The sequence below is a fragment of the Typopeltis vanoorti genome, chromosome 19, assembly GCF_054136105.1.
Source record: "Typopeltis vanoorti isolate ZY-2024b chromosome 19, IOZ_Tvanoo_1.0, whole genome shotgun sequence".
Taxonomy (NCBI): Eukaryota; Metazoa; Arthropoda; class Arachnida; order Uropygi; family Thelyphonidae; genus Typopeltis; species Typopeltis vanoorti.
In genome coordinates, this window is record NC_143567.1 from 51,182,386 (window position 1) to 51,194,957 (window position 12,572).

The 12,572-nt window shown below is 36.8% G+C and overlaps 1 protein-coding gene across 2 annotated transcripts in view; it reads right to left on the bottom strand.

Moving 5' to 3' along the window:
* tefu (Serine/threonine-protein kinase tefu) overlaps positions 1 to 12,572 on the bottom strand; it is a 409,445-nt gene that overhangs the window by 278,554 nt on the left and 118,319 nt on the right. For both annotated transcript variants that reach the window (XM_090409436.1, XM_090409435.1), the window contains exon 11: positions 3,428 to 3,519. In XM_090409436.1, the coding sequence (XP_090265562.1) occupies positions 3,428 to 3,519 (92 nt within the window). The remainder of the gene's footprint in view (positions 1 to 3,427; positions 3,520 to 12,572) is intronic.

Genomic DNA, 12,572 nt, shown 5'->3' on the forward strand with positions numbered 1-12,572 from the left:
AACAAACATTTAGATTCATTTTACTTTTATACAGTGCCGCGTTGTGTCATGTAGCTTGTAGCTTGTACATATGTATGTTTTCCTGATGATGACCTATACAGAGGTCGAAACATCAATTCTTACTTGATTAATGTTAAGTAAAGTAATTATTCTAATGTCTCCATAAATTCTTTATTATGAATCCTTATCTTTAGTTTTCATGTCACCTTTATCATATTTGATTCCTTTTACAGTACTCTTTCCTCCATTTCTAAGCTTCTTCAATAACCTTCAGAACATTTTGCAACCCTCCTGACATATATTTTCAATATTCTTACCAGTCTTCCATTGACTTTTGTTTAGCTACTTTTACACATAGCTTAGCTCTCTTACATTTTTCTGTATTCTTTTAGGGCATCTGCTGACCTATTTGCTAGGAACTTTTGGGATGCTTTCTTCTTTTCCAGGACTGCTCCTTTAACTTCTTCCACCTTATTTTTCTGTTCTTGCAGACAAGCTCATTACATACCTCCCTAGCTGAGTCAATCAATGTCTTCTACTTTTTCTTCAGAGTTTGCCACTGAGACTCCAACGATTGTTTCTTATTTTCAATCTGTTTCATTTTGCCTTCAATGTTTGTATAGTCGAGTCTACAATTTATCTGTAAAAGCTGCTCAAATTTCAATTCTTTTAAAAGCTTTCTTACATACTGTTCTTTTCAATGTGATATTCATTTTTATACTGCTTAATACTAAGTAATGGTCACTTCCAATTCTCTGTACACTTTTGTATACTGAATCAGTTTGATATCACTATCAACAATAGCATAGTAAATGAATCTTTTCTTATTTCTTGTGTCTTCTCTCTATGTGAACTTGTGCACATCTTCATGTTGAAACACAGAGTTAGTAATGACTAGTCTGTGTCCCAAGCAGAAGTCCAGTAAATACTTACCATTGTTATTAGCTTTGCCCTTTTCTCCAAATTTTCTCAAAATGCTCCTATGTCAGATGGGATTCATTTTCTTTTCTGCTGTTCAGACCTAGTAGGGACCACTTTTTTCCATTTTCTTTATGTCAGCTGCCTGTTCTAATGACTAAAAAAAAAAATTCCTCCACCTGTTCCTTAGAAGAACTTTCTGTGGTACCATAGGCACAAATAAGTTTTCTTATCCATTTCCCCATTTTGAAATTTTCCCACATAATTCTACTTGAAACTGCCTTCCAATCAAAAAGTTTATCTTTGTGTTTGGTGTTGAATGCTATTGCTACTCATTCCTTTCCTTGACCATTATTGCCTGAATATAACATCCTATACTTATTATTTAGTAATATCTCACCAGTTTTTTTGTCTTCTTGTCCACGTGTTACTTTTACAATTCTTTTGGAAGTTTGATTTCCTTTCCATTAATACTCTCTTATATTGATGGTTCCTATCTTCAGTTCTTCTGATGTTGGGTTTATTGTTCTTCTTCTAGATGTTGAGTTGGAGCCTGTTCTTGTTCGCCCTGGTTCCCTGATGAAAACAGCAGGGGCTTTGTACCCTATTGCTTTAAGCCAATAGAGAGTACAATTTGGTCAGCTAAGTTCCATATTGCCAACCCATCGTCATTCATTCAATACCCAGTAGATAACTACTAACTAGATGCACCATGTGAAGGTGAGGATTGGACATTAGGTTAGTAACCCCAGTTGGTTCTCCGCATTCCTGAAAGACAATGTGGAGGTTTCCTCCCAGTTATTTGGCTTTGACCCTTTTTTAATAAAAATCAGTACTACTACTGAATACATTTCTTTTACATTTTGTTATTTTTTATTCATATTATTCATTTATATTTTATATATTATATTAAGATTTATATATTTATTTATTTATACATAACATACTGAGTAGTTGGTTTATTCAAGTATGGAACCCATTGTTTTGTCAAAGACAATATCATGTGTCTAGTATACAATAATGGCTGACCAAGTGAGCTAAATTGGCCACCAGTATGACAGTTTGAATCGTGCCATTAGGCATAGATGCTTGTGAGAGACCCTTGTTTACTGGAGGCTCAAAGTTTCTTGAAAAAAGTTGAATGTTTTGACTCTAGAACAGAGTTTCTGGATTATCTGACCATTAGTCAACCCACAGTACTAATAAAAATGTATTATATATAGATTTACAACCTTTTTATGAGTGAAATCTATATTAAAAAAAAAAAAAACTGTGTTCATTTGAGTGCTATATAAAATGCTATATGAATAAAGGCAGATAATGAAGAGAAGTGCATAATAATTGCAATATACAAAAATAGACAAGCAGTGTGACCTAAGTGACTGAGTGCGGTATGACAGTCAGAAAAATACTAATTCAAGGATCCCATCTGGGATAAAGAAAGAACCATGAACAATGGGTGTTACAAGAACTTTTAAGCTTCCACCACTATGTGAGATTGAACAGCCAATCTCACATAGTGGTGGAAGGTTTTCCATCCTGAAAACTTGGGATTTTCATCTCTTGAAACAGGACAAACTGACCAATGAATATACACAATTAGCAAACACAGCAGGCTATACAGACAGCCAAGTTACTTACCTATTTTATGGGTTTAGAAGAAGGTAAGATGTAATATATTCTGACTGCTTAGTTTAGTCAGTTTCAATCAGAATCAATCTAGTGAATAATTTAAATGAATTCTTAGCCTTAATTAGAATTATGCTGTCACATACTTCTAATTAAATTAAACCTAGCAGTCAAAATATATTATACTTCATCTTCCTCTTAACACATAAGATAGACAAGTGACTTGAATTATGTTCCAAGTGACTAGCATTATGCTGATATATAATTCTAATTGAGACTATTTATAATTAAGCTATATTTTATAACCTTGATTAAGACAGTAATTCTACGAGAATCGACAGTAATTCTAATTAGGTTTAATCAGAATCAATTTAGTGAATAATCCAATTAATTTTTAACATTAATCAGAATTTATGCTGTTGCATGCTTTTAATAAAATTAAATCTAGTAGTCCAAATATATTACGCTCACTTTCCTCTTAACGCACAAGTAGACATTATCACTAGCTCTTTAAACATGAGATAGACAAGTGATTTGAATTATGTTCCAAGTGATTAGAATTATGCATCAGCATAATTCTAATTAAGGCTATGAGGTCATATTACTGTTAATTGTGTTCTCTGATCAATCTGAGTTTTGTGGGATGAAAAAAGTGAGTTTCGGAGAGAGGAGTGAAATCTGATTACCTTCTCTCTTTCAGTTGAAAAGTACTTGTTTATAAAGGCTTGTTGCATCTTAAACATGGTTCCAAACCCATGTTTTCCCAGTGAAGAGCAAATGTTGCATGGCCCTTGGGTGGTTTCTGGTTAAGTTGCTACTAATATTACCATACTTCAAATTATATAATATTTCATATACATCTTAATGATTATCTACCTACCTGAGGGACTCCTATAGTACACAAATGAACTAATCTGCAGAGAAGCTGGTGAAGAACACTTTTTTGTATATCTTCAGAAAATAACTGTTTTGCTGCATGACATTGCAATTAAACAAAATGAATTACTTCACTAATAAGTTACTAAAAATAAAAGCAATGCAAATTTTAATGCTGATTCCAAACAAAAACACACTAGAACTAAACTGGGATTATACCAGTTTAGAAGAAATACCAGTTGTACAAAAAAGTGCATTCATACTAAGTATTAAATTCTTGAACACACAATCACATATACATACACAATCATAAACTATTTATTAAATTCTTAAATACATGTGCATGCACACGATACACAAAAAGAAGAGCTCATCTATTATTATTATTATTACATAACACCTCCAGGGAGTCCAAAGACTCATCAAGGGACACCCACTCCACAACTTTCTGCCTCCACCACTCAATCCACCAACCCCAACTACCATCAACATTCAATCATCTACACCAATGCCATCCACCACTGACCACCACTAGTATTTTCACAGACAATCACAAACATCCATGCCCACAGCGGGATTTGAACCCACAGTCTTTTGGCTGGAGAGCAGATATGCTAACCACTCAGCCAACCAGGCCGCCATAAATTATTATTATTATTATTATTACGTGACACCTCCAGGGAGTCCAAAGATTCATCGAGGGAGGGCACCTACTCTACAACTCTCTGCCATCATCATCTACACCAATGCCATCTACTGTCCACCACTAGTATTTTTCATAGACAATCACAAACATCAATGCCCATGGTGGGATTTGAATCCACGGCCTTTTGGCTGGAGAGCAGATACGCTAATTATTCGGCCAACAACGCCGGCATTAGGACACACACAATTTATAGACAAAAATGCTAGTGGTGGTGGGCAGTAGATGCCATTGGTGTAGATGATCATGATAAATGGATGTCGTGGAGAGGGAGAGTGGTAGAGTAGGTGCCATGAAATAATAATAATTATTATTATTATATACTACTTATAATTGAGTTATTAGTTATATTATATAATTAGTTATTATTAGTTAATAATTATTATATACTAGTTTAAAAAGTTACATCAGCAATAGTTCTGAGCAAATGCTTCAAGCTATTACACAAGAGAGCCTTCTAAACAACAGGAAAGAAATCTAACTACAAAAAGAACAGCAAAAGAACTGATGTGTATGCTGAAAATATAAACCCTTGCATGGCCAATTTCTTTGAGATACTGAGGAAAAAATTGGCATGAACAAGACGTGGCAATGGCTATAATATGGATATATTAATAAAGAAATAGAAGGATTTATTTGAGCAGGAATTACAAACTAATGCAATCAAAGCAAAAATTTTGATCATCAATAACAACAGCAAATGCAGATTATGAGGTCAGAAAGATGAGGCTGTAGAACATCTAATTAGTGCCTGCAGCAAGATAGCTCAAACTGATTATAAATACAGCCATGATCAAGTGGCTAAAATAATTCATTAGCATGTATGCAAAAATATGGCTTTCCTTCTTCTGATAACTGGTGGCAGCATGAAACAGCATTGGAAAATGAAAGAACAAAAATTCTCTGGGACTTTAGAATACAAACTGATCAGCATTTGGAACTCAATAGACCTGACATCACAATTATCGAACATCAACAGGTTTGGATTATTGATATCGCTGTACCCAGTGATAACAACATTAACAACAAAGAACTGGAAAAAATGACTAAATATCAAGATCTGGCAATCTAAATTGGCCAGCTGTGGCTTACACACACCAAAGTCATTCCAATAGTGATCGGTGCACTTGATGCAATTTCAAAAAAGCAATTCAACTATATACAAGAATTAAACATCAATGAAGTGACCCCATGTGATCTACAAAACATGGCATTACTTCAAACAGTCCGTATTTCAAGACGCTACTGACAGACTATTCTTAGATTCTTGGGCAGAATCTGAATTGCTCTGTATCACCAGTCAAATTGTTGTTTGAAAGATATCTTGTTTTGACCATGTATCAATTATGTGAATAAAGTAATAATAATAATTTCATTTGAATATGTTACTGTAACTACAAATTTAGCTCAACCCTCAATCAAAATCAATCCCCTCTGAAGTCAAGAAAGTCAACTTAAAAAAAAAAGAAGTATTTATGAAAAGGTGTAAACACTTCTCAAGCTTGTGTTTGTTTGCAAAATAGTCTTACTGCCTGCCTAAAATGTTGTATCGATGATAAACATCAAGTAACTACTAATATTCTCTAAAATCACCTCACTTATCAAGATCACGTTAGCTTCAAATACAAACACAACTGTTTTTGTTGTGTTTGAATGAAGTGTATGCTTTGCTACTTCAGATGGAAAAAATGGCATATCTTTCATCAGTAAGTGATATGTCACAAAATTCTCATATATATGAGATTTTTTGATATATATATATATATATATCAAACTGACAAGTTTCATCTCCAGATGCCCCCCATGTGTGTGTGTGTGTGTGTGTGTGTGTGTGTGTGTGTGTGTGTGTGTCTGTGTGGATCCTGAGATAGCTGGAGATTTAAGTACTGACATTATTTTTTTTTAATAATGAGTAATACTGATATTGCTACTGTTATGGTATTTGTTCAACTTTCAAAGGGAAATTTATATTCTCAAAAAGGCTTTCCATTATGATGTTTCATTCTCATCATGACAAGAGGAATCTTTATATGGGGTTTATCAGTTGATCTCATACGGAAGTAGCATGGTTTTTTCTCCCAGAAACTCAGGTTTTTCATCTGGCATACAGAAAAATTGGCCTCGAGAACATACACAATTTACAGACAAAAAATACTAGCGGTGGCAATGGGCAGTAGATGACATTGGTGTAGATGATGATGATGGTAGTGGTGGTTCAGTATGGTTAGTGGACTAAATGGTGGAGACAGAGAGTTGTCGTAAAAGTAGCTGCCCTTCCTCGATGAGTCTTTGGACTCCTTGGAGGTGTCATGATAATAATACTAATAAAATATATCACTTAATTTCTTTACATGAAGTAGATAAAACATCCAGGAATAAACTGGAAATGGTTGAACAATGTGATATGTAGTGGTGTGTGCATTGTTTCTCACACATACCACAACTCAACATTCCATTTTGACGCAGCTGTGTGGAAATTCTTCGAGGACCTTAAAGACTGTTACAACAATCATCATCAGCCTCTCCCAGCCAAGTTATTCTTCACACTCTCTGTTTCCACAAATGGGGTTTGAACATGGCGAGTATTGCCGCCTTAAATGCATATATATTTCCTAGTTGTGAGGAAATACTAATTAGACCTCTAAATCATTTGTCTTTCATTACCCAGTGAAACATCACCACTTTGGTTTTGTACAGGTGTGAAATGGCTACTGACAAGTTTCATCTCCAGATGTCCCCCCCCCCTTCCACATGCAGCGTGATGATGGCCTTGCTGGGCATGCTTAATGCACCATTATTATTATTATTCAACTAGGAAGCCAGTATCTACATGATTTGAGGGTTTACAGTAATAAAACACTTTCCACAGGCTGGCTGTATGATAGTGTGCATGGGATAGAACTGTCCAAGGTCACACTTGGACCAGAGTGCACATCCTGTGAGTGAGTTATGTACACAAGTCCTTCACCCCAGTTGCATGCCCTAGCTCTATGTTTCCTGAATCAATAACTCTAATATGAAAGATAATCATACAAATATTAGCATTTTAACTATGGATAAAAAAACTCCCATAAAAAAACAACAAAAATATCAAAAAATGTGAAAAATCCAACAAAAAAAAAAAAAAAAAAAAAAGAAAGAAAGAAAAAAAAAAGCCCCCCCCCCCCTCCCCCCCAGAATAATACCAAAATTTCTTCCAATATAAAAACACTGCCACATCCATTTCACCATATGAGGCATCAATAACAAACATCACTGATATGCACCACCACTTATAGACATCAAAACCTGATCTCCTTTTCCTAACAGAACTGCAATTAGCATCCTCCATGACCACAGTCCATCTCAACTGTCCCAAAATCTTGCATCATTCCACTCTGCAAAAAGGGCGAAACGTACTCTTATAAAATCTGATATCCCATGACAAAGGCTATCCAACCTGGAATTACTGCTTTTCAATCTGCTCTGGCTCAAGATTTCCTTACTACACTTTATAGCCTTCATTTGCCACCTTTACTTGATCTCCTAACTCTAACAACCATGCTGCCCTTTTTGACTACTCATCAGTAAAAATTGATTTTAATACAAACTAGTTCCCCTGCTCCAATTTCACATATCAAGCCAGAGAGAATGCTAAATCATTTGCTATCAGTCATGATCTATCAACCAGAATACCACACAATCCTCATCAACACTCTGGAACTTTTCTTAACTAGCTCTCCTTTCCCTCTAAATACACTGTGGATGTCTGCTTTCCCCTTGGCAACTCTGACCATAACCTTATTCAAGTCTCTTCTCTACAGTGGGTTCTCTTAGAGCCAATTTCGGCCTCTAGAATTTTTATGCCTCTTTTTTTTTTTCCCATGGTCAGATTACTTTTCACTCTCTCCTGATCCAAACATCTGCACGAAGCTAATAACAGAAATAATCCTCACTGGAATGAGAGCTTCCATTTCCCACTCCACTGCAAACCCAGAAATTGTATCCAACCCTTGGTTTAAAAAAAACTCCAGATTCTTATTCAGCTTACATAACTGTCTGAAACAAGCGCAAAAAAAATTATTGATTCAAAAGCAGAATTCACAAGAATGAAATGCAATATACTTGCTTCTTCCTCAACTTGAGTCAAGTCTTCTCGTACCTCACTAAGGCTGTTTAGCATAATTTCTGCCCTTCCTTGTTCCCACCTCTCTTGCATACAGATGGTACCATGGTAACTTCACCCAAGGAAAAGGGAAGCCTTCTTCCTTTTTTTTAGGTTCTGGAAGACAAGTGAAGGAGAAGGTTAATCACCAGTTTCTTCAATACCTGGAGATTCATCAATTAATTAGTGATTACCAATATAGATTCTGCTATTCTTGTTTTAGAGCTGACCTCCTTATTAATCTCACCCACCTTTGGACACAGGCCATGGAAAGATTTGGAGAAATCCATATTGTTGCTCTTCATATTTCGAAGGCATTCAAATGCATTTGGCATTGAAGCCTCCTAAACAAGCTACCATCTTATGGCCACCCTCCTGCACTTTGTGATTGGATTGTCAGCTTCCTAACTATCGTTCATTGCATATCATGGTGGATGGCTTCCACTCATCAGATTTCTCTATTAATGTTGAAGCATCCCAGGATTCTATACTCCCACCCACATTCTTTCACCTTTACATCAATGACCTATTTCTCTCTCTCTCTTTCACTTCAAATCTAATTCAGAGTTTTGCAGATGATAGTACTACTCTTCATGTAGTACTCAAATGACAGAAGCCTCAAGATCTTCCATAACCAATAATTTAAATACTGATCTCTTCAACATCTTCAAGTGAGGTGAAGATAATTTAGTAAATTTCAATTCCATAAAAACTAAACTTGCCTTATTACCTCCAAGAAAGATAATCCTACTTCACTCCACTTAATTTTGATAATGTTCCAATTTCCTTTCAAGATTAGCTTTCCTCTTCTTGGGCTGAATGTCACAACCAATTTCTCCTAGCACAAGCCTCCTTAGCCTCTAAAAACTTCCACGTTCTTTTCCATTCAAAACATTATTTCATGTAAGAGTCTATCTTCTCTCACTGCACTCATGATTAAACATATGAAGACTTCTCCAAACAATGACAGTAACACTGCAACAAAAATGAGTCCCCCCCCAATAAACTAATCCCATCAAAAAAGTCACATCACAAACAGATAAAACATACAAACCAAGCCAGAATCTCTTCACTAAAAACTCACTTCTACATCGACTTTACTAACACCCATGGCATTAACACAAACATAAATTATGTTCACCACCACTTGCAGTCTTCCAGACCAGACATTTATTCATGACAGAAAGACTGCAAACCCAGACTGCAGTTGTTGTTGTTGTTGTTAATCTTATCCTATAGCACATTAGTGGCATGTGTAGGGGAATAGAAGAGAGGAGGAGTCTGTTCACATTTTGCTTAAACAACTGAGGGTTGTAATCTTTGGGGAAGGTAGAGTGGGGGAGAGACTGCTCCTAAGGACAGAAGTAGATGGAATGAAAGAGGAGGCAGTGAAATTGGTTTGGTGAATTTCAAGACGAACTATAAATGGGAGTTGGTTAGCAGTGGCTCTGATTTAATGATTTTGGACGAGAGTGGAGGAATAATAGTAGGCCAATTCAGCAAAGCACTGTCCACGAAAGTATCTGTAGAAGAGGCACAAGGCAGAAACTGAATGTCTGAGAGAGAGAGAGAGAGACCGAAGTGGATATTTGAGAGAGGGGAGGGATCATTAATTAGCTGGATCGTCCTCCTGATTCTGGATAGAATCAAGCAATCTTAGAGAGGATTTTGGTGCACCACCACCCTAAATATGGGAGTAATATTCCATGGCTGGGCAGATTTCGGCTTTGTGTAGAGTTAGTAGTGTGAAGGTGTTAAGTAGTGTCTTGTGCAAAAAAGTACACCAAGTTCTTTGGCAGCTGCAGAAGCTATAGTTGAAATATGGTTGTGCCAGGAAAGATCAGAGGTGCAGGTCAGTCCAAGGAGAGAAATCTGATCATGTTTGAATATCTCAGTATTAGTGAAAGTAAGAGGTAGGGATGTGAACTCTTTCTTGCAGAATATCAGACAGGACTGAGTTTTGGTGGCAATCAAACTTACAAGTTCGTCCTTGCCCCACTGGGATACAGCTAGGAGATCTGAGTTCATGTAGAGTTCATCTGAGATCAGCTGTAGATCTTGAGGGATTCTAATACTTATGTGCTACAAGGTCTGTAAAATGTAAAAGAGGAATGAAGTGTACTGTTGTCAACAAAGCTATGGATAGGATTGGAAGTCTGTGAGAGCAGGTCATTTATATACAAGAGGAAGAGAGAGTGTTGGTGAAAGAACAGAATCCTGGGATACTTCTGCATTGGTGGGGAAATCTGAGGAGAGTAAACCATCCACCATGATGCAAAGTGAGTAACCAGTAAGAAATCTGAGGAGAGTAAACCATCCACCATGATGCAAAGTGAGCAACCAGTGAGAGAGTTGGCAATCCAGTTGCAGAGTGAGGGGGGACAGACCATAAGATGCAGTTTGTTGAGTAGGCCCCTGTGCCAAACCCAATCAAATGCCTTTGAAATGTCGAGGGCAATGATGTGAGTTTCTCCAAATTTCTGCATAGCCTGTGTCCATAGGTGAGTGGTGAAAGCAAGAAGATCAGCTGTAGATTGTGAGTGGCAGAATCCATACTGCTGGTCTGTTTTGGCTCAGATCCACCTCCAATGTTCAAACTACGTTTCATGATTCTTTCTGCCTCAAGGATGGCAACATATATATATATATATATATATATATATATATATATATATATATAGGTTTCTTTGCTCCATTTGGTAACATTCATTTGTTGCATTTACTGGTCTCCAAACACTGATAACCATTCAGACCTCTTCACATTCCTTTCCATGAAATTCAACCATCTGCAATTCAGCTATCTGAATAGGGAGATCATGTAATAACAAATTTCACATTTGGCATCCATAGATGCCATATGATCACTCCTGCACCTCACTGGGTTTTGAGAGTGAAGCTTTCTGGTAGAAGAAGTGGTTGGGTCGCAGATGCCCTTTCCACACAGAGTTAGGACAATCACAAGCATCCATGCCCAGAGGGATTTGAACCAGCAGCCTCTTGGTTGGAGAGCGGATATGTTAACCACTCAGCAATGAGATCATACCAAAGACAAATGGAACTTGGTTTGAAAGTAATAATAGTGGTGGAAAAGTGTGCTGACTATGAAAGCAAGGGTAAAAAGTATGGGTCAGGTCGCAAGACTGAAGATGGTAGATGGAACACAGAATATGTGTGAAAATGTTTGTGATGGTATAATGGCAGATAGAATTGAAACAGGGGTTAAAAGTCACACAATTGAGAGAGAGAGAGAGAGAGAGCAAAAGTGTTGATCAAAAGAATAGTAATATATGGATGTAAAGAATGAAAAGTTGGTGGTAATGAGGGAGATAGCTTGGTTATGTGGAGTGATACACAGGATGAAGTGGGAGCTGCAACAAATGCAGAAACGTCGGGTGAGTGGATCAGCTGATATCAGAAAGAAAGAAGTGCAAGATAAGAGAAATGAATGCTTGACTAAGAAACAAGAAAAAAATCAAGGAGTGAGTCTGTATGGTGATTCTATCATAAGGGGTTTGATTGGTGAGAGAGTGACAAAATCATGCTTCTGAGGTGCAAAAATCAATGATACTAGTGAGGCTATTAGAGTGCAAAAAAGGGTAACGTGAAAGAGAGATGAAGTTGATCGTTTTTTTGCTGGAATGAATGATTAGAAAGGAGCAAAGTATGGCATGAGGGAAAATATGAAATAATTACTGAAACTAGCAAAAGAAAAGAGTGAGAGAGTTAAGATAGTGAGTCTGTGCAGAAGTATGACAGAGTAGAGCTGAGAAGGAGGACCATAATAGCAAATGACTTGATGTGTACATTATGCAGAAGGAATAATGTGGAGTTTGTGGATGTGGGGAGTGAGTTTGATGGACCAAAGGACTTATACAAGAAGAATGGCTTGCATCTGAATGGATATGGTGTTCAGAGTCTGGAAAAAAGAGTTGTTGAATGAAGTGAAAGTGAATATGCAGATATCAGTGAGGCAGCTGAGTATAAGAATGTGCATAAAATGCGTAAGTTAGTACCATGGTAACAAACTAGAATGGGATAGTTAGTATAAAGTGTCAGGATAGCGGTGAGCTTAAGGGACTTTTGCACTTTACGTACACTAATGCTAGGAGCATTCAGAACAAGGGGAAGAAGTTTTTGGCATTAGTTAGTTCGTGCTGACCAAAGGCATTAGTGAGATATAGCTGACAGAAGATGATATAGTTAGTGGGATAGAATGTGAAGGGTATAATGTGTTCACGGAGGAAAGAGAGAAAAGACTGGGAGAGGAGTGTTATAGATGGCAGCCAATGAACTGCAACCAAA